The 23,531-nt window shown below is 39.1% G+C and overlaps 1 protein-coding gene across 3 annotated transcripts in view; it reads left to right on the plus strand.

Annotated features, from left to right (window-relative positions):
- Positions 1-23,531, plus strand: part of SGPL1 (sphingosine-1-phosphate lyase 1) — a 60,905-nt gene that overhangs the window by 18,283 nt on the left and 19,091 nt on the right. Inside the window, exons 3-7 of one of the 3 annotated variants that reach the window (XM_055274593.2) lie at positions 8,378-8,543; positions 15,023-15,090; positions 18,589-18,736; positions 21,506-21,582; positions 23,262-23,390. In XM_055274593.2, coding sequence (XP_055130568.1) covers positions 8,378-8,543; positions 15,023-15,090; positions 18,589-18,736; positions 21,506-21,582; positions 23,262-23,390 — 588 coding nt within the window. The remainder of the gene's footprint in view (positions 1-8,377; positions 8,544-15,022; positions 15,091-18,588; positions 18,737-21,505; positions 21,583-23,261; positions 23,391-23,531) is intronic. The other 2 variants (XM_063637913.1, XM_063637914.1) reach the window with 2 other exon arrangements.

Consider the following 23,531-nt stretch of genomic DNA (forward strand, 5'->3'; position numbering starts at 1 on the left):
CTTGGCAGGGAATCTGTGTGCCTGTGGCAGTTCAGAAATTATTTGTAGAGTGGGTCAGCCTGTCAGCAGGAATGTTTTTCTTTGATCTTCGGCCTGTTTTTCTTTAATGTGAGCAGAACAGTAAAGAGATAATACATTGGAATATCTTGTTGGTTCCCCTGTTTGGCTTTAATTACAGCTCTTTAGTTTTCTTCTTTTAGGTCATACTTTTCCAATTAGTATGTAGGTATTTATGATGTTTTGAAGCCCTGAGTGATGGTTCCAATATCTTGTGGAATTCAGCTCAGAGTGTGAAGTCCTGACTTTGCCTCTTTCTATCAGTTTGACTGAGCAAGTCACTTAACCTTTCTTGACTTCCGTTTTCCCCATCTATAGAGTGATACTGCACACTGGTTTCTTTTCTTTTCTTTTCTTTTCTTTTTCCCCTTCCTTTTCCTTTTCCTTCCCTCTCCCTCTCCTTCTCCCTTTGCCTTTGCCTTTCCCTTTCCTGAGATAGAGTCTCACTCTGCCTCCCAAGTTGTATTGGAGTGCAGTAGCATGCTCATAGCTCAATGCAGCCTCAAATGCCTGGGCTCAAGTGATCCTCCTGCCTCAGCCTGCCGAGTAGCTGGGACTACAGGAGTGTGCCACCATGCCTGCTGTTTTTTTCTGTTTGTTTGTGTTTTAAATTTTTTTGTAGGGATGGGATCTTGCTATGTTGCTGAGGCTGGTCTTGAACTCCTGGCCTCAAGGGATCCTCCTGCCTTAGCCTCCCAAAGTGCTGGGATTACAAGTACTTTATAATGTGTAAATGGCCTGTACATTCTTAATCTAATAGCCTCATGAGGTTATAAAATACAAATAAAATAACGTGAAAGCCATTTAGAGTTTTAAGTTGTATAATACCATGTATTCTCATTAATTAAATTTTAATAATTAAAAGATAAAATTATTTTTATAAAATAAATTTATTTTGAAAATTTTAATTACGTTAAAAAGTTAATGCTTTTTTTTTTTTTTTTTTTTTTTTGAGACGGAGTCTTGCCGTGTCCCCCAGGCTGGAGTGCAGTGGCGTGATCTTGGCTCACTGCAACGCCCGCCTCCCAGGTTAAAGCGATTCTCATGCTTCAGCCTCCTGAGTAGCTGGGACTACAGGTGTACGCCACCATGCCTGGCTAATTTTTGTATTTTTAGTAGAGACAGGGTTTCCCCATGTTAGCCAGGCTGGTCTCAAACTCCTGACCTCAGGTGATCTACCCACCTCGGCCTCCCAGAGTGCTGGGATTACAGGTGTGAGCCACCGTGCCTGGCCAAATTAAAAAGTTAATACTTTTTAAGTGCTTCACTCTTTCCTGTGCATGTTGTCTTAGCCTCTTTTTCTAAATTAGTTTTATTCCCTCTGTAATCAGAGGGTCACCAAATCTTTGAGTTTTAAAGGGAAGAGAAAGTTTTTAGTGAAACAAGTGGGTGGACTCTGATCCCTGTAAAATAGTGCCTTCATACTGTAGGCACTCCAAAAATAATTGTTGAATGACTGAAAGTCTTAAACAGCAGTAGGCATATGTATAGCAGAGACAACATTACAGAGTAGAGCTCTTTCTAGGTTGGCATGGTAGAGAGCTCTGAGGGACTACCTGAATGGAGATGCCATTGCTTTTGAATAAAACAAATATACGTGGTGTCTTAGTCCATTTTCTGCTGTGATAGCGGAATACCACAGATTGGGTAATTATAAACAATAGAAGTTTATTTGGTTCATGGTTCTAGAGGCTGGGAAGTCCAAGAGCATGGCACTGATATCTGGTGAGGGCTGAATAATAACATGGCAGAAGGGCAAGTGAGCACGCAAGCTAGAGGGGATGAGCCAAGATGTCATCCTTTATCAGGAGCCAAATCCCAAGATAATGGCATTAATATACTCATGAGGGCAGAACCCTCCTGATCTCAATCACCTCTTAAAGATCCCACCTCTCAACACTGTTACAATGGCAATTAAATTTCAATGTGAGTTTTATGGGGGACATTCGAATCATAACAGGTAGTTAGCCCTGTTGAGTAATGGAGAAAGGATTGTATTAGTTCCAAGGAAAGATGCATCATCCAGTGTGGGTCTGGAAATATTTGCCAGATGGCTTTTCTCTTTTAGTAATATTCATTTGTAGAATGTTTCTTTAGGTATAAATTGGTGCTGAAATAATTTAATAAGGAAAAAATATCCCTGCCTAATTCGTATTTGGTCACGAGCAGTACCAGTTCTTAAGATTTTTTTGGAGGTGGCAAGGGGTGGATAGTGCTGCTATTGGAAGTTTGCTTATGGAATCTTTTGCTCTCTTGAAGTGATTTGGAGATTAAAAGAGTTTAGTATTATTGGGGATAGCTGTGGTCTACTGTCAGTTAGGAAGTAACTCATGACTAGATATCCTTCAGATCATATTCCTGACCTCACAAAAATGTTAAGAGAATAAATCATAAGTATAGAAAGCACTGAGATTGTGTAGAGTGGAAAATAACATTAGTGTTAGCTCCCTCACTGTATTACACAACCACATTCTAAATTTAAGGAAGCCAGAAGTAAAATCACTCTGAAGCACTGGTTTTAAAACTGCAGATTATGATCCATTTAGACGGACACAAAATCAGTTTAGTAGATCAAGCATTAAAGAAGGAAGAAATAGAAATGTGAGTACATTACATGTAATAAGGTGCTAAGTATTATTTTGGAAACTTTTGATTTTATATCTTTCTGTTTCTACCTGTATTAGATTGTGTTGTAAAATACATTTCTTTGGGACTGTATTTTACAACACAGTCTCATACACGTAGAATCTAATACACATATTGGAACAGTTTGAAACTCAGTGGTCTAACAAGTAGCATACCCCAAATTTACAATATTTGTAGCCTTCTGCTGTTGGGTACATTCACGAAAAGGTCTTGCACCCTTAAAGTGAAGGCTGGAAGAGTTTTATGTCATTGGGCCGAGTGGGCTACCAAGCTCCCATAAATTCTAGGAGCTGCCTTTTGTCTAATGATTAGGATTATTGAGTACTATTTTGATGCCTTTTGGGTATCATCTGAAATCTAATCATTGAATTGGAAATAGAATAAACAAGAGAAAGGGTAGTTTACTCATTATTTGACAATAGCTCTTTAAAATAGTTAATATTATGAATATTCCTACTACTAGGGTTTATAAGAGTTTGTTTTTTTCTTTAATGTTATACTTTAAAAAATACTATTCATTCACTGGGCAAATAATTTTTTTTTTTCTAAAGGAATACCTTTCCGATTTTATAACAGTGAAGGAAGGAATGTTTTACTTGTAGAAACTGTACCGAAACTACTGTTCTATTAAGCAAGGGTTGGAGATAAGCACCCCTGTCCCCCATCCCCACCCAGGCACACACATATACAGATACAGCTTATTTTATGACTGTATTGTTCTTGTGTTTCTTCTTCTAGATAAAGACATAAAGATTGATGAAATAATTTACCTGGAGTTGCACAGTAAGCTAGTGGCCTTCGTGGATGACCATTCATAGTTCTTGTATTTCCAGAGACACAGTACATTGATAAAGATGAAATAAACAGAAGCCTAAGAATTATAAGTATATATTCAGAGATATATAGACAAAAAAGTACTGTTATAAGTAAAAAGACATAGTGGAAATAGTAATTATAATCACATTAACTTCTGTGCCATCTGTAGCTAGATCAGAGGTGTCCAGTCTTTTGGCTGTCCTGGGCCACATTGAAAGAAGAATAATTGTCTTGGGCCACACATAAAATATACTAATGATAGCTGATGAGCTTAAAAAAAAATAAAAATTGAAAAAAAAAATCTCATGATGTTTTAAGAAAGTTTACAAATTTGTTTTGGGCTACATTCAGAGCTGTCCTGGACTGCATGTTGGACAAGGTTGATCTAGATGTTTATCTATAGTCATGACCTAACTATGTAATTTTAGTATGTTATACATGGTACCATGTATCCAGGGTAGATCCTGCCAAGAACATAAATTGTGAAAAGAAAACTCTTGGGATGCTGCTGGATTGTAATGTGTTACTCCTCTGCCCATGAATACTGAGAATCAAGAATTGAAAGGGTACTGAATACTGAGTCAAAAGGCATGCGTTCCTAGACTCCACTTAATCACAAGCATGTCTGTATGAGCGTAGTCATGTCATTTCACTTTGGGGTCTCTACTTGTAAAATGAAAATGTTAGACTTGATCTTCCAGGTTCCCTTCAGCTCTTAGATTCTGTGCTTCCCAAGGGCTAGAGTATTGCATCAGGACCCAGCCTGGGGTTTGTGCTGTTTTCAAGGCCCTAAGGAACTGCATCATCCTTTAGTCCAAGGAGATAGGATACATTACACCAGAGAGCCTGATAATTCAGTGAGCTGGGAGTGTTGTGAGTTGCATCTACATTGGGGACTGAGCCTAGGTTGTAGTAACACTAGGAGGACCTTAGAATGATGCCAGGAGATGTAATTTCTGTGATCAACTAGTTGACTTCTCAAAAAGCTTGTCAGGACCCATCCAACTACAGTGTCATTCTGTCTTTGGTGTTAAAGAATTTAGATGTATCTCCTTTTAAAGGACCCCCTTTGAATTTAAGAATTGCCATTATCTTCGTAAGAATCAAAGCAAATACAAAGAAAATATATTCTTGCTGAATATAATTTTTAAATGTTAGTGAGAAATGTCTTTATATCTTAATTTTAAGGCTTTTAAAAATTAGTTTGCATTTGCTGGTTCTTTGCTGTCACCCTAATACTAGTTATATTACTTTTTTGCTCAGTGCTGTGAATTGTTCATAATATCTGTAGTCATCTTTTGACATTGGTAACTTCTGTTTTCTGGGTGAATTAGGAATTAGTATCACCAGAAGAAAAGCTAATCTGAATAATTGTTCTTTCATCATCTTGTTCATACACAGTATTTAACCATCTGGTTTGACCACAACTTTCACACTAGACGAGTCTTCATAATGATAGAAATCATGACATACTTTTGAGGATAGACTCCTCTGGTCTTTCCCAGGTTTTGGCTGGTATTGCCATTGCTTTGGATTGAGGTTGTTGATGCAACAGTGGGCTCTGGGGAATGGTCACCAAGAACTATTGGGGAAATGCAGATAAACTGTCTCCATGGCTAGCCCTCCAGGGAACCTAATAGTTGTCTAATGTTAATTACCTTATACCACAGTCTAATTACTAAGAGTATTGTCTGAGTCCGTTCAGGCTGCTATAACAAAATGCCATAAATGTGGTGGCATATAAAGAAAAATCCGTTTCTCTCAGTTCTGGAGGCCAGGAAGCCCAAGATCAAGGCAACAGCAGATATGGTGCCTGATGAGGCCCACTTCCTGGAAGGTGGCCTTCGTAAAAGTGGTTCATAGAAAATGTCTTCTCACTGTGTCTTCACATGGTAGAAGGGGCAAATTTGCTCTCTGGGAGTCTCTTTCATAAAGTCACTAATCTTATTCATGAGGCCTCTGCCTTCATGATCTATTGACCCCCCAAATGCTCCCTCTTCCTCCTACCATCAGCTTGAGGGTTAGATTTCAACATATGAATTTTGGGGGGACGTAAACATTCAGTCTATTGCAGGTATAAATGTTTTCAACAAGCATTTGTTAAGTATCTGTCCTTTTTCAAAGCTTTCATGTTCCTACTAGAACACTGGATGTGGATATCCAATAGGAATATATTTAAGTCAGTATCATTATCTTTTTCTCAAAACATCTACCTTCTTTACCTTCCCTTCCTCTTCTAGTCTTACCATAGTTAATAGTGATATTAACTGTTAACATCATAGTTAACCAGTCTGTCAAACTTGAACTTGAAAATTTTGAATGCTCTATACCCACACCCGACAAAATTACTCACATACTTAAAAATCCATGACTTTTGTTTTGTTTTATTGCTGTTGTTTGTAATTTACTTATTTTTACCTGATACTATGTTCTGGAAATTTTTCTATGTAGTTCATGTAGATCTGTCTTCTTTTTGATGTTTCATAGTATGGGTACATAAAATACACGTATTATAGTTTATTTAACCATTCTTCTGTGGGTGGACATTTACATTATTTTTTCCCTTTTGTTATTACAGAGAATACTGAAATGAATATCCTTGAACATGTTTATTTGTATACATGTGCAAAGTATGTGGATGCCAAAAAGTGAGATTGCTAGGTCAAAATGAATATGCGTTTAAAATGTTGATAGATACCAACAAATTGCTTTACAAAAGTTCCTATCAGTTTAAATATCAGTTTTTCTAAGTCCTTTTTAAACATGGACTGGATTAGCCCATTCTTGCATTGTTGTTAAGAAATACCTGAGTCTGGGTAATTTATAAAGAAAAGAGGGTTAATTGGCTCATGGTTCTGCATATTTGTACAAACATGGCTTCAAATCTGCTTCTGGTGAGACTTCAGGAAGCTTACAATCATGGCGGAAGGCGAAACTTGGGCAGGCACGTCACATGGCAAGAGTGAGAGCAAGAAAGAGAGAGAGGGGAGGTCCTAGGCTTTTAAACAACCAGATCTCAGGTGAACTAACTGAGCAAGAACTCATTTATCACCAAGGGGATGGTACTAAACCATTCATGAAAGATGCGCCCCCGTGATCCAGTCACCTCCCACCAGACCTCATCTGCAATGTTGGGAGTCACATTTCAACATGAGATTTGGAGTATAGGCATCCAAACCATATCATGGACCTAGCATACTTCTCCCAGCCTCACATCTCTGATTTAAGTGTTCACTCATTTACTTGGGCACTGTTACTTGGGCACTGTCAGCCACTGTCCATGTTTGTATTCAGTATAAATTGTGTGCCGGGCACTCTGCCACGTGTTGGGGATTTAGCATTGGATGAGACAGAAATGGTCCCTGCCATCATGTAGCTTACACTTTGCCACATAGAACTTTTGCCATATGCAGACTCTTTTTATGCATTTGCAGCTACTATCCTCTCTTTCTGGTGTGACTTTTTTCCTTTTAACTTTTCTACCTATAGAATTTTCTTTCATCCTTTTAACTGGCTTAAATTTTACCCTCCGTCATTATCTTTATCCCTTCAGACTTAGTCCTTCCTCAGTGCTTCATCTTGGCACTCATATGCTTTTTGTGGCTATTCCCCTGAGAAGTTTTCGTGATTTGTTTATATATGTATGTGCCTGTGTGTGTTTATGGACACAGATCTACCTCTTGCATATTAGACCGTAAACTCAGTATAGAGTTGGAACTATGATATGTACCTGAACACTTCCCCAGCTTGCTGCCTTCAACCGTGGAGATGCTTAATCAATGTTGATTAAGTGAATGAATAGTAAACTATAAAATGACCTTAGTTTGTACAGGGCATTGTAGGGGATTGTAGATATGAATCGAACTGGTCTGTCTTCAAGGACCTAACCATATAGTCAGGGAGATAAGAAACAGATGAGTAGACTGCAAGGCAGGTTGTGATAAGCTCTGTATAGGACTTATCACAAATGAGTACTGGAGGAGAATTTAAAGGGAGAGAGGAATTCTCGTGAATGAGATACTCTGGTAAGTTTACAGAGGACAGATTTTTTTCTTGCTCGTACCAGGTGTTGTGAGGAATACACATGATGATAAGATATGGTTGCTGACTGAGAGATTATAGTCAAGTAAGGCCTTAGAGCAGGCATTGGTAAATTGTGGCCTACGAGCCAAATCTGGCTCTTGCCTGCTTTTATATGATCCTTGTGCTAAGAATGATTTTTACATTTTAAAAATTGTTAAAGAATATTTTATGAACATGAAAATTATATGAAATTCAAATTTTGGTGTCCATAATTACATTGTGTTGGAACACAGCCATGTTCCTTTGTTTACGCACTAACTGTAACTGTATTTGTACTCCAGCAGCAAAGATGAATAGTTGTAAAGGAGAATGTTTGCTTCGCAACACTTAAAATATAAAATAATTTAGTATCAGGCTCATTACAGAACCAGTTTGCTGACTACTGGGGTAGAGAATAGGAAAGATTCAAATAGGGAAGAGAAATGACATTCATATTGGGGGTATTAGTGTGAGTTAAGAGAGTGGGACAGTGATTCTGGCAGTCATATAGAAACTTTAGGGCTGAAGTGACGATCTAGCTTAACCCTCTTACTGTATAAAATAGGCACAAGATTGAAAATAGTCTCAAAGTCCACTAGCTGTTAAGTGCAGTGGAGTGCTGCTGGAGTGACTGGTACAGAAGCCTTGAGGGCTGTAGATGATCATAAGATTATTGCTGAAGGGCAAGATTGGGAATGACCTTGCCCTTGAAAAATGAGAGTTGAAGTACAAACTAAGAACAGACTTCTTTTCTCGCCCTAAATGTAATGTTTCTATTTTTCACTTGTATTTCTAGAAGGCCTTTGAGCCCTACTTAGAGATTTTGGAAGTATACTCCATAAAAGCCAAGAATTATGTAAATGGGCATTGCACCAAGTATGAGCCCTGGCAGCTAATTGCATGGAGTGTCGTGTGGACCCTGCTGATAGTCTGGGGATACGAGTTTGTCTTCCAGCCAGAGAGTAAGTATGCTGTCTCCTCTGTAAAGGTATAGTGGTATGTCACTAGCCTCAAACTAATTGCTGAGAGATAGGACTAATTTATTGCCTTTTGGTTGTTTTTTGTTTGTTTGTTTGTTTTTGAGACGGAGTCTCAATCTGTTGCTAGGTGGGAGTGCAGTGGCCTGATCTTGGCTTACTGCAACCTCTGCCTCCCAGGTTCAAGCGATTCTCCTGCCTCGGCCTCCCGAGTAGCTGGGACTACAGGCACGCGCCACCACACCCAGCTAATTTTTGTATTTTTAGTGGAGATGGGGTTTCACCACGTTGGCCAGGATGGTCTTGATCTCTTGACCTCGTGATCCACCCACCTCGGCCTCCCAAAGTGCTGGGATTACAGGCGTGAGACACTGCACCCAGCCCTGGTTTGGTTCTTATTTTTAAAATCTGTTTAAATGTAAAGCAGTACTTTGTCTTCTGATTGGTCAAGTTAACAAGACTCTTGTATAACTAATACTCCTTACATTGATTTTTTTTTGGATTTGTAGTTTATGTAAAAACGCCTCAGAATTAGTCACTGTAAGGATCCACAGAAATCTCAGTATGGCTTAAATTGGTACCAGTTTCTTCCCTAGAACATAATTATGTCACCTGGAGTTCCCAGAGCAGGAATTTATTGCTTTCATTTTGTGCTATCCTTTTCAGTAAAGATTAGGTGAAATTGGAACAGCACTTATATGGTGACCATTTGAGTGCTTGTTATGTGCCAGGCACTGCATCAGGCTGTGGGGTATCAGCACAAGTAGTACAGGATCTCTCTCCTCTTGGAGTTGAACTTCTGGTATCAGGGGATCGTATACTTTGAGCTTCCTAGAAGTGACTCAGTGCCAGATCAACACGGGGAAGAAGAGGCCACTTCTCAGGGTGCAGAAGATGAGCAGTCTCAGTGATCTGCTTCTGAATCTTCCACCTTTGCTTAGGATTAAGCCCCTCTCCTGCCCACCCACCTTTTTCCCGCCTAGAAACCTGGTTGCCTGTTACCTTCTTATGAGTTATTTTCCTCTGCAGTCTGCGCTTGGTAAGTGTTGTTAGTACCTAAACACAAGTAGTAGATTTGGTGCTGGATGTTCTATAACACTCCCCTGCACCCTTTCCCCACTCTTAGTAGGGTATGGGAGTTAACTTCCTTGGGATAAGAAAACAGTAACGTTAAGATAATCATTAGCTGTTTCTCATTTGCTTGAAATTTCCCCACCACTTTGCTTCCCTGATAACACCTGTTTAAAAGGGCTCTTTGTCTGTGGTTTTTCTGCCTTTCTTCTCTTGTTCAAGGAAAGTCAATATAGAAGCCAGATTCCATTTTTATCTCTTTACCCTGCAAATAGCTTCTTAGCCATTTATGGCGCAGTAAACATTGCAAAACATGACAACCAAGAAGCAAGTTCCAACTGCTTAGAGTTTTTAAATTAAAGTGGAAATGTGATGTGACTCTCCTGTGTAAATCTGTAGCTCACTCCAGCTTTAAAAACCTTGTCCTCAGTTGCTGCTCCTAGTCCTTGCAAGATTTTCTGATAAACTCTTAAGAAATTAGACTGGCCAGCCCTTCCGCTGCATCTGCTCAATGGTTTGGATATGGATGTAGCTCGTGTCCTTCTGCTCCTGCTTATTCCTTTCCTAGGAAGTATTCAATTCAGTGAGTAAGGGGCCCATCTCAGAGGATTCTGAGGGGTAGCAAGAAATGTACTTTCTTTTTATTTTTTAACTTTTCATTAAAAAAAATCAGTCTCTGTTTATCCATCTTTCTATTATAAAATATATACAACATATAATTTGCCACTTTAACCATTTTTAAGTGTACAGTTAGTCCTGTGGCAGTAAGTACATTCACATTATTGTACAGGCATCACTACTACCAGAACTTTTTTATCACCCCACTGGAACTCCATTTTAATAAACATCAAATAATGACTGCCCATTACTCTCTCCCCCATCCCCTGGAAACCACCATTTATTGTACCTCCTTGTTTTACAAATATACTACCATTCAAAGGTGGTACATTTATGAAATAAGGCTAAGCTTAGAGATCTGAGATTTATATTTTACTTGCTATGATTAATATTAACTTTAGGTATTTACTTCTTTTTAAAACAAATTTTAAAATTAATTGGCAAATAAACATTGTTTATATTTATCATGTACAACATATTGTTTTGAAATATGTATACATTGTGAAATGGCTAAATTGAGCTAATTAACATGTATTACCTCCCATATTTTTCTTTTTTTTGTGGTTAGGTGTTTACTTCTGTTTTCAGTTATGCAGCTCACTGTGCCATACATTTTTCTTAGCTAATAGTAGAGACACAGCCATCTTAGGTTCTGATACTTATCAGCTTTTAGTGGTCAAAAAGGAATATGCTGGCCTCTGAGAGGCCAATTTTCCATGAGAAAATTGTTAGTCGTAGTATACTGATGAGATATGCCATCTAAATCCTTGTGGGCTGAACTCCGAGCCATTTGAGGTTTTTGTTTGTTTGTTTTTTTGTTTTCTGTTTTTTGTTTTTGAGACGGAGTCTCACTCTATCACCCAGGCTGGAGTGCAGTGGCATGATCTTGGCTCACTGCAACCTCTGCCTTCCGGGTTCAAGCAATTCTCCCTGCCTCAGCCTCATGAGTAGCTGGGATTATAGGCTCCCACTACCACGCCTGCCTAATTTTTGTATTTTTAGTAGAGATGGGGTTTCGCCACGTTGGCCAGGCTGGTTTTGAACTCCTGACCTCAGGTGATCCGCCCGCCTCAGCCTCCCAAAGTGCTGAGATTACAGGCCTGAGCCAACATGCCCAGCTGAGTTGTTTTGTTTCTAAAGATATAAAACAAAAGCAGTGCATATTCACTATGGGAAAGTTGGACAATATGGATATATAATAAGAACAAAATTAAAATCTTACTACTGAAGGATACCACTATTGTATTTCTCTGTTTCTATATCTGAATCCAGTTTGAACCATGCAAAATGTAATTTTGTAAAAAAAAAATCGTCAAATGTTGACAATTTTATACAATTAGCACATATACACACAGCACACTTTGGTAACTTCCAACTTGAATTTTAGACACAGATAAGAATGTCTTCCCTCCAGAGATCAGGGATAATTTTGATAGAATATTCATTTTTTTTTAGCACTTGCTCACTTGCCATGTGTTGCTGAACAATCAAGTTATTTTTAGTTACACTGCACTAAAGGAGTCTGAAGTCTGGACGAGTGATGAATTTTGCTGATCTTCCAACACTGAATCCTTCTTGAGGGAAGAGAGTATTTCTGGAACAAAGGATGGAGCCTGGGGTAGAGGAGAAGTGGGCAGCGGCATGAGCTGGGCAGGGGTTACCAGCCTCTTCCTTAATTCTGCATCTGTGATTATCAGCACACAGTTTATTACTTTTATTTTAACGTTGATTTTAACTGTGGGTTGTCCATAATTCACCAACAGAAATCAGCTTTATGTCATGGAGGAAATGATAAACTCTCAGTTTCTTGTTGTGTCACCTTGGGCGACACCCTTAAGCTCTCTTAGCCCATTTCCTTGCAATAAAATGGACATCATAATAGCTGCTTTACCTAGTCATGGGTAATATGAGGACTGAATGGCATCTTTTGCATGAGTGGAATTTGTAAACTGTTAAGAACCATGCATTGTTCTTACACTGGCATTTTCTATTTTGTTAAACTTTTTAAATTCTTTTTTTAAAGTAACAAAAATTGTATGTTTATGGTATATAACATGATGTTTTCAAATGTGTAAGTTGTGGAATGGCTCAATCAAACCAACATGATTACCTCACGTACTTTTTTTTTTTTTTCTTGAGATGGAGTTTCACTCTCTCACCCAGGCTGGAGTGCAGTGGCACGATCTCAGCTCACTGCAACGTCCGCCTCCTGGGTTCAAGCAATTCACCTGCTTCAGCCTCCCAAGTAGCTGGGATTACAGGCGCGTGCCACCATGCCCAGCTAATTTTTGTATTTTTAATAGAGACAGGGTTTCACCATGTTGGTCAGGCTGGTCTTGAACTCCTGACCTCCTGATCCGCCTGCCTTGGCCTCCCAAAGTGCTGGGATTACAGGCGTGAACCACCACACCTGGCCTCATGTACCTTTTTTAATGGCGAGAACACTTAAAATCTACTTTCTTAGCAATCTTGACGTACGCAACACATTTTTATTTACTATGTTACCATGATCTCTCGAACTTATTGCTTCCATCTAACTGGAATTTTCTATCCTTTTGACCATCTCCCAGTCTTCCTTCTTCCCCTTAATCTCAATCCCACTAAAAAATTCTAATTACTTTTCATTCTGTACCTCTGGGGACTTTTGAGATAATCTTTTTAGGTCATGGCCATGAAATCTTTTAATTTTTAGTTTCTTCATCTCTGATGCTGTATTCTGTTCTTTTTACCCTGTACCATTTTTTTCTCACAACTTCCACAAAATTAGTGTATTCTTTTATCCTCCACCTAGTCACATTACTATACTTCTGGACAGCTGGTCCAGTTTGCTGATTTTTAGACTTCTTTTTACCTCATTAATTACTTCATCAAATAAGGAAGCATTTCTGAATGTGTACAGCTTTAACAGTTAGAAATAGTTGAATAACAAGAAGCTAAAATATCCAATATTAGATTACAGTCATTTGATGAACTATTATAACATTAAAAAATATGTTTAGAAATAATTGTTAATAATGTAGAAAGTGCTATCAGTGAGGAGGATACAGTTATTTTACATTATACAGAATCTCAGGTATGTATTACAGTGTGTAGAACATAGGGCTAGAAGGCAATACTCCAAAATTTAAACAAAAAGTAACCACAAACAAGTGGTTTCAGTCTCTTTGTCTTCTTATTCAGTCTGTGTCTTAGTTACCTGATTTTGTCCCAGGCGTTTACAGAATGTGGACTCTAGGGAGAGTTAGAAAGAGAGGGATGCAGCTGAAGCAAAAACAGCTAGCAGAGATGCAAGGCATGATGTGATAGATACAAAAAGGGGGTGCAGACACATCCCGTGGTTGTTGAGTGAAGAGGGAGCTCCTTCTGGCCAGGAAAGTGGGAATTCCCAGATCTCCTAGGAATGCAGTAGAAGTTCATATTCAGTTCACACCTTGGATAAAAGCCAGGCTTAGATTCTTATAGACTCAAACAGAAAATTCCTATGGTGCATTTGAAGCAGTATAGAGTCCTGGGAATCCTGGACTGAAAATACAAAGACTTCAGTTAAATCTTTGTCCATCACTGATTTTATCTGCGGCCTTGAGCAAGTTTTGATGCTTTGATCTTACATTGCCTTTTATGTCACTTGTGGATAGTATATAATGCCTTCTGTGCCAGCCTCAGAATGCTGTTGTCAGAGTCAGTCGAGATACATTGATTGTGAATGCATCAGAAGGTCTATTCGTCTATTTAGATGCCATGTATTTATGATTATTATAATCGACAGGATTAGTATTCCCTATTTGTTCTATGTACTGCCTGACACAGTGGGCTCTGGCATCTGCGATTTTTCAAACTTTTTTTCCTTTTTGTTGAGACAGGGTCTCACTGTGTTGCCCAGGCTGGTCTCACCCTCCTGTGCTCAAGCAGTCCTCCCACCTTGGCTTCCCACAGTGCTGGGATTAGAGGTGTGAGCCACTGTGCCTGGCCAGCATCCACAATTTTGAGGGCATTTGTAGGTCCAGAAAATGTTAGAATCTGTGTTGGATGAGAGGCTGGACATAGATCCAAGAAAAACAAAACTAAAAACAGGCTGGCCATTAGTCTTGGGGGAAGGAAGAGAAATGTTGAACATCTAGAAACCTTAGGAAGGTCAAGAATTCTGGAACACATATATCATTTGACCTAGTAGTTCTGCTTCTGGGAGTTTATCCTGTAGGTGTGCAGTATGGTGTGTGTTACAAGGTTATTTCAGCATGATTTGTAATAGCAAATATTAGAAGCAACCTATATATCCATCATTAAGGGGCAGGTTAAATAAATTTTGGCACATCCATAAAATGGAATACTCTGCAGCTATAAAAATGAATGAGGATGCACTGATCTTTAAGATAATACTCCTAAGTGGAAAAACAAGGTCTACTACAGTGCTAGAGTGTGCTACTTTTTGTGCAAAAAAAGGGAGGCAAATAAGAATACAGCTTTACTGTTGGACGTGTATGCATAAAGAAACTGGGGGATAGCATGAGGGTCGGGGGGATAGGTTTGAGAGAGGGAAGCTTCACTGCTTTACTGTGTGTGTTATGTGTTTGTATTTTTAAAATTTTGAACCATGTAAATATAGCACTTATTCACAAATTTAAATTTGAAAGTTTTTTTTTTTATTTTTTAAAGGAAAGAAACTCTTTGCAATTGGAAGGCAAGTGAGGTTGTGGAAGACACGTTGAATGGTTGCTATATGCCAGGTCATATCCATGGAAATTTATTTGAATAAGAGAACCATTTTTTTCTTTTAGGTTTATGGTCAAGGTTTAAAAAGAAATGTTTTAAGCTCACCAGGAAGATGCCCATTATTGGTCGTAAGGTAAGTAGAATCTGTATATGTTATTTTTTCCCCTCTTGATAATCATACTTCTTTCTTTCTATTTACTAAACCTAATATTCTCAAAGGGGAGGGGTGATTTTGTCCCTTACCTCCAGGGGACACTTGGCAGCATTTGGAGACATTTTTGGTGGTCACAGCTTGGATGGAGTGGTGCTCTTGGCATGTAATGGATGGTGGCCAGAAATGTTGCTAAACACTAAACATCCTACAGTGTACAGGACAGCCCCCACCACCCGCCAAACAAAATTATCTGGCTGGAAATGTCAAAATGGCCAAGGTTGAGAACCCTGACTTAACCCTTTCTCCAACCTAACTGGCCAAAGGAGAGATGAGAAGCCTGTTAAGGAAGTAAGAATTTGAAATGAGAAAACCTGACTATATTGTTAGGTGCTTTGGAACAATATGCAGCTGGCTGACTTCAGGTATTTATCTAGGATTTGGGTGCTTACATGGTTTAGGTCAGGGGTCGGCAAATGTTTTCTGTAAAGGGCTAGATATGAAACATTTTGGGCTCTCTAGGCCATATAATGTCTTGCAACTCCTCACCTCTGCCCTTGCAGAGGGACAGCAGCAAGAGGTTCAGGAATGAGCCTGGATGTATTCCAGTGAAACTTTCTTTACGAATTCAGGTAGGCCTTAGTTGGTTCCTGGCTGTAGTTTGCTGATCCCAAGTTACACAGCGCTGTCTCTTGCTCTTTGCAATTATCTGTATTGTAGTATGCCCCCTTTGTTATGTCCTCTTGGCCCTCATCCATGCCGAGGATAAGGTAGTCACCTCTGTGCGCCTCCCACAGGTTATCACAGATGAACATAAACAGGGCAGGCCACTTGGCAAGCTCTAAGGAAGGCATATGAGTCCTTGGAATCTTCATCTCCTCCAGTGCCCTCCCCTGACGCCCCTTTGGTCTTTCCCAACTTTACCTGCCTTCAAGTTTTCTTTTACTTTTGGCTTTCAGTTCCCTTTCCTGGCTATACCAGGGTTCGTTTGCCAACCCCTGACCTAAAGTTTGCCAGTTATCTTTAACCTTTGGCTGAAATCCATTCAGACCGCTGTGCTAACTCTCCCAGAGATAGGTATCTTCAGGTTCATTTCCTGTAGGAGAGTGGAAGCAATAACAGGTGGTGAAGGGAAATGTGAGCACATAGGCTTCTGTTTGCTCTCCAAATTATATTAATCCCTAAAAGTAAATCTAGTCCTTACAGAGTATAAGGGGTGGGGACAGGGAAGGTATTGTAGAAGATGGACTGTAGCACAAAGGACATTAGGATTTCCCCTTATCTCCTGAATTTTTTTTTTTCTTCTTGTTCAGTTTTCAGACTTTGAGACAAATAAATGCTAGAGTTCCAGAACCCACTCTTAAACTTATAAAGTAACAGAATTGGAAGATCCTTAGCTTGCTAAGGACTATCTAATCACTTTCCATTTTTCAGAAGCAGATTCTGAGGCTTAGATACAAAAAGTTACATGTTTGTATGTGTGTGTGTGTGCGTGTGTGCATGTATGTATACCTCTGTCATTTATTCACTTAACACATGCTTATTCAGCCACCTGCTCAGTGTCAAGTACTTTTCTGGGTGCTGGGGATATGGTGGTGAACAAGACCAAATCCTTCCTCTCATGGAACTTACATTTTAATAGGAAAGACAGAAAATAAAGAAGTAAACAAATTTATGGAATTTTATTTTGAAATAAATGCTTTGAAGAAATTAAAATTGGGTAACGTAATACAGGCTTTGAAGCAAGAATTGGGGGTAAGGAAGTACTTGTGCTTTCTAATATACCTCTCTGTCACTTTTTGTCTGTTTTATGGCAATAGCATACTCTATGCATGGAAGCTCAGCTTTCATAGCCTGTTCTGTTGCATGAGTTACGATTTTTGTGAATTAATGTTTTAGTTTACAACTTAAAAAATGTCTTCACATCCATAGCATGCCCAGGCATTGCCCAGGAGTGTAGCCTCTGCTCCCTGCCAGTGTGGGCCTCTTAGACTATTGCAGATGTGCTCGAAAGGAGTGGCTTTCCCTGTGGTTTCATTGAGGGCCATATCTAAGAAGATTTCTTGTATTCTAATTATCCTTGGCTAGAGATGAGAAAATCTTAGTGTGGAGTGAGTTCTGGCGTTCTTTAACAAATATATTGCTGAAACAATAGCACTGTGACATGAACAAATCGTGACATGTAGCTTCTCTCCCCAAACCTACTACCCAAGAGTCTTTTGCTATAAGTAGCAGCCCCTGCCCTTCTGCCTCCTTACTCTGCTATTTTTTTTCCCTCAGCACTTTTTGTTACCTGACTTATTTTCTGTCTCTCCTGCTGAAAATAAATTTCATGAGGACAGGAGGTTTTTTTTTCCTGTGTGCTCCATTGCCTAAGTTTGTTTTGTTCACTATGTATCCCTGGCCTGCATATTTGTGAATATGCAGTGAATATGAATGTGAATATGTAAGTGAATAAAAGAAAACAGCTCAGAAGCTGTGGCTTTGAGGATGGAAAAGAAGAGAACCATAGTTGATAAACTGCTTAGCAGAAAGGACCTTAGTTCCTTTTAACATTTTGGGGTCAGATGGTGCAAGCTGTCGACAGCAGCTTAAGGAGATACATTAGAGTCTTCCTGGCAGTTCTTAGAATGCCTTGTGCTAGTGTTGAATGGGGCCTCCAAATTCCTAGTGTGCTGTGTGCATGTCTGTTGAAGGAGCTCATCACTTGCACAAGGACCAGAATCACTTTTACTGCAGCATGGCCAGTTTTCTGGCTATTGTTCCTAGTTCTACCTTTGATGATTTTACACGCACACTGTAGCTGCTGCCAAGGCAGGATCAAAGTCCAAATATTGACCTCAAGGATGTGCTGCTGACTTTAGCAATGCCAACCAAGTGAAGCAGCAGCGATGTCAACGTGGCAGAGAAAAGGGTTATGGGGAAATTGGGTGCAACTTTTTTTTTTTTTTTTTTTTTTTAAGACAGAGTCTTGCTGTGTTGCCCAGGCTGGATGGAGTACAGTGGTGCGATCGTGGCTCACTGCAACCTCCACCTCCTGGGTTCAAGTGATTGTCATGCCTCAGCCTCCCAAGAAGCTGGGATTACAGATGCCTGCTACCATGCCTGGCTAATTTTTGTATTTTTAGTAGAGATGGGGTTTCACCATGTTGGCCAGGCTGGTCTCAAACTCCTGACCTCTAATGATCCGCCCACCTTGGCTTCCTGAAGAACTGTGATAATAGGTGTAAGCCACCACGCCCGGCTGAGTGCATCTTGACCTTTAGAGAGAAGCTTCGCTTTTAAAATTTTTAAGAGGCTGTTGTACGTGCGAGAAAGTAGCTGATCAGTCAGAATTATCACCATATATCTTTAGGAAAAATGTTAGTCTAGTTACTTGTGCAGTGCCTAGCATTGAGCAGTTGCTTGACTGTCATAATAATTCTGCTGTCTCTACTGTACTCTTGCATCTGGATAACTTTGTCTTTCTTACCTTTGGAGATTCAAGACAAGTTGAACAAGACCAAGGATGATATTAGCAAGAACATGTCATTCCTGAAAGTGGACAAAGAGTATGTGAAAGCTTTACCCTCCCAGGGTCTGAGCTCATCTGCTGTTTTGGAGAAACTTAAGGAGTACAGCTCTATGGGTATGATGCTTGGCATATACATGCTCTCTACTTCCTTAAAGAGATGGGTTTTGTCATTGTTTAATGTTCACATAGGTTAAGAATAACTCATCATTGGTTAATACATGTTTAGGAGGGCCTACTCTCTGTTTCACAGGTTGAATTTCCTATTTTTAAAATTATGTTTAGATTCATCCTTCATCCTTATATAAAGCAAGCAAATCTCAGAGACAGTGGAACTTGGCTTTATTTCCTTTTGTAAGCATGAATAAAACAAATATATTTGTGTTGGAGAAGAGAGAATATAAGATATGTAATACAAATGAAATACATGTTCATGTAAAAATGTGAAATCTGCATAAAGGCACAAAAGAAAATAAGTCACTATAATTCCACCATCAAAGATAAACAGATGGTATCTATCTTTATGCATGTAGCTATAGGTAGAGCTGTCTATATAGTTTACATCTATCTATATATGTATATCTGTCTGTTTCTGAGAATGCTAATAGTGTTTGTCTGTGTGTATACACATATATGCATGAGCACATATGGGATGGATAAATACACCAAATAGCTTGGTGCTTAAGAGCGTAACCCTGGAACCAGCCTGGATTCATACCTTGGTTTGCCACTTAAAGTATGCCTTTGGCGAGTTACTTAACTTCTGTATGTCACAGTTCCTGTATCTCTACAATGGGGATAGTAATAGTAGTACGGTACTTACCTGAAAAGATGATTATGGGGATTAAATGAGATCATACATGTATAAATGTTTTATAGTGCCTGGCATATAGTAAGTGTTCAGTAAATGTTAACCATTATTGCTATTATCAACTCAAACAGATTTATGTTTGTTACTGATTAAGATCATATTACAAGTACTTTTTAAAAATAAGCTTTTTAGTTTGATATAATATATTTACAGAAAAGTAGCAAAGATGATAGAGATTTCCCCTATACGCAGCTTCTCCTGATGTTAACATCCTCTATAACCATGGTACATTTATCAAAACTAAAAAATTAACATTGGTACAGTGCTATTAACTATACTACAAATTCTATTTCTAGTTCATCAGGGTTTTTTTTTGTTTTGCTATGTTTTGTTTTAAACTAATGTTCTTTTTTCTATTCTAGGAGCCAATCCAGGAGCCATGTTGCATTTTGACAAATACCCGTATTTTTAATTTTTTGAGACAGAGCCTCACTGTGTTGCCCAGGCTGGAATGCAGTGGTGTGATCTCAGCTCACTGCAACCTCCACCTCCCAGGCTTAAGCGATTCTTGTGCCTCAGCCTCCCAAGTACCTGGGATTACAGGCGGGCACCATACCCAGCTAATTTTTAGTGTTTTTAGTAGAGATAAGGTTTCACCATGTTGCCCAGGCTGGTCTTGAACTCCTGAACTCAGGTGATCTGCCCGCCTTGGCCTCCCAAAGTGTTAGGATTACAGGTGTGAGCCACTGTGCCCGGCCTTGATAAATACCCTTACAATTTCTAAGTGACATGTGCTGAGGTCTTGACATTGAATAGTACAAAATTTGATATAGTCTAGGATGTAGATGAATAAAGCAGGGGTTAGCACTCTAAAACCTGGTGTTAAAGATTTCCATGATTATGAGAGCTGGTTGCCACCATCGTATTGCCTTCTCTTTAATGTTTAAGTCACTGTCCATTGCTGTATTCTCTAGCATCAGTAAAAGAACAGGAAATGAAACCGTTATCTTATTTTTGAAAGGCTGGTGACCACTGGTCTGAAGCTGTGTATAGTACAGAGCAGTGTCCTCTAAGGAAAGAGTGAAAGTCAAACGGGCAGCAAGCCAGAGCTTGGCAGATTGCTGTAAGAATGAGTTTGTCTGTATATTTACCACTTAGTTTTCTGTTCTCAAGAACTGAAGATCTTTGCTTTGGAGAGCCCATGGCTCCATGCAGTTTTTAGTTGGTGTGTTTCTGTAATAGCTTTCTCACTACCCACTTTCAACAGGGCACAGCTGCATTGTAGCACAAGGACCAGAGACACCCACATCAACAAATTTGTGGGTAAAATGAAGAATGTCTCGGGGAGAGAGGAAAGTGGAAAGTCAGATCTTATATTCTACTCAGGAACTTTACTTTTCTTTCCACACTGGGATAAAGGAGGTTTATCCCAATGTTGCCTATGTTCCTGATCTTGAATATGCTACAGCGTGTGCTGCTGGAAGCAGATAACTAGTTCTATGTGGGTTTCCAGGCTTGGCTTAAGGGAGCCGGCGTCTGAGACCGGGGTGCTCATGGTTTATACCTCATTGTGGTTTGTTTGCTGGTTTCATCTCTGATGATAATGTGCTGAAATTTCACACTTTTCGTCTTGCTTTCTGCTGCCAACTCTGCCCATAACAGTTCTCAAAATTCCTAGGACTGGATAGGAAAGGAGAGAAGAAGGAAGCTATTGCAGAAAAAGGCCACTCCAAAGCCATATAGAGAACAAAAAATAAGTATAGACAAAAGCAAATGTTCCTGCTGTTAGAAGGCAGTTGAGGATGAGGACAACATTATTATCAGACTGCCTTTATCAGTAGCTAAATGCTATTAATATCTTTTTCACATTGCTGATAATAATGATTTTTCATCTTTATTTTATTGTGCTCTTTATTGAACTTTTTTCTTGATTTGCTATAAGAATGCTGTTGGGTTTCCATTCAACATTTTTTTCTTTTGTATCCAGAGGGGTTTCTTCCTGTTTCTTCTTTATTAGAACCTGTCTTCTCAGAGATTCTTGCGTACTGACCCAGTGACCTTACCTTTCTCTGCAGACGTCTTCTGGCAAGAGGGGAGAGCCTCTGGAACAGTGTACAGTGGGGAGGAGAAGCTCACTGAACTCCTTGTGAAGGTGAGCGTCCAGTTCTTGAGGGAAGCCTATGAGGTCTGTGCCAGTTAACATGACCTCCTTTTTTCTCCTTACTTTTGTAATTAGAAAAATTACTGAAGGAAAGCTTATTGGTACAATAAAACCATAAAAGTTTCTCTTCACCCAAACATAGGTGAATATGTATAATATTATCAAAGACATCTTCAGTCTGTAAAATAGTAAAATGTTATTTATGTTTTCAGTCTTTGCAGATGTCCTGTCTAGAAGGCAGATTACTAGGGAAGGTAGTCCTGTCAGATGAGATTTTTTGCGGTGAGACAGATTCTGTTTGATAAGAAGAGATAAGATAGGGAAACTCTTTCATAATTTTCTCAAATCATGTGACCCAAGATGAGCCGTGGTCTCATGTATACTTCGAATAATTCTCATTCTTAGCTTCTTCCATTTCTAATCAAATTTATTTTTATTTTATTATTTTTAGAGACAAAGTCTCACTCTGTCACACAGGCTGGAGTAGAGTGGTGTAATCATGGCTCACTTCAGCCTTGACCTCTTTGGCTCAAGTGATCCTCCCACCTCAGCCTCCTGAGTAGTTGGGACTACAGATGTGCACCATTACACCCAGCTAATTTTTGTATTTTTTTGGTAGAGATGGGGTCTCACTCTGTTGCCCAGGCTGGTCTAGAACTTCCAGCCTCAAGCGATCCTCCTGCCTCGGCCTCTGAAAGTGTTGAGATTACAGGTGTGAACCACTGCACTCGGCCCTCATATTTATTTTCGAAACTCCACTTCATCGTATATAATTGGGGTTGTGCTGATGATCTCTAAGGTCTTTTGTTTGATTATTATGAATATGAAACTGTCCCTTACTAAATAAATATGGCAGGTTTTGCATAAGTTGGTGTAAATGCTCTGATCCTCTGTGCTTAAAGTCTTTGAGTAGCCTCCCATTATCTACAGGATGAAACTCAGGTTCTTATGCTGCAGAGAATGCAAGTTTCTTCATGAGCCAGCTCCCACTTATTTTTTCTTAACTACTTCTCTTTATTTCCCACATAAACACTAATCCTGCCTTTTCTCTTTACTAAATGTGTCATGCTCTTATGTTGTTTTCTTTCCCTTCCGTCATTCCTCTTGTTCCAAATGATGATTCCTACTCATCTCTCAAAGTTCCACTCAGCAGACACCTCTAGATCACTCGGGATGTTAGTTGTTCCCTCTTCAGGGTCCCTTAGCACTCTCTACACAAACTTGATATTGCAGTCGATAACAACAGCTGCTTTGTGCCAGACACTCTACTAAGTGCTTCACATGCATTATGTTATTTAATTATTGCTAGAACGCTAGAAGATAGCTACCATAACAACTTCTGCATATGAAGAAACAACCTTAGATTATGTGACCTACACAGCTGAAAGTAATAGGCAAAGCTTAGACTTCCTGCTGGGTCGGTTTGATGTTATAGTCTGCGCTTTTAACCATATTTATACTTCTTTCCTTATCACATTGTAAAATTATTTATTTACATGTCTGTCTCCTCTGCTATGTTTTGATCTTCTTTTGGTTGAGGGATATATCTTACCTTTTTTTCCAGTTTCTATTGTTGTGCCTAATACTTAGAAACTGTTGTTTAGTGCATGATTCTTTGTCCTATATAGTGTAATAGTTTTGCTTTCACATCTGCTTGCATTTCTTTGCAGGCTTACGGAGATTTTGCATGGAGTAACCCCCTGCATCCAGATATCTTCCCAGGACTACGCAAGATAGAGGCAGAAATTGTGAGGATAGCTTGTTCCCTGTTCAATGGGGGACCAGATTCGTGTGGATGTGTAAGTATATGCAAGGGGCCTCCAATAGCCTTATTTTTTAGGTTAAAATAGAAGAGTTTTTAATAAATATTAATTATATTTTAATAAATAAATATTAAAAATATTTTACTATACAAGAAATATTTGATCATTGTAGAAAGA

This window comes from Symphalangus syndactylus, chromosome 4 (assembly GCF_028878055.3).
Source record: "Symphalangus syndactylus isolate Jambi chromosome 4, NHGRI_mSymSyn1-v2.1_pri, whole genome shotgun sequence".
NCBI classification, from domain to species: Eukaryota; Metazoa; Chordata; class Mammalia; order Primates; family Hylobatidae; genus Symphalangus; species Symphalangus syndactylus.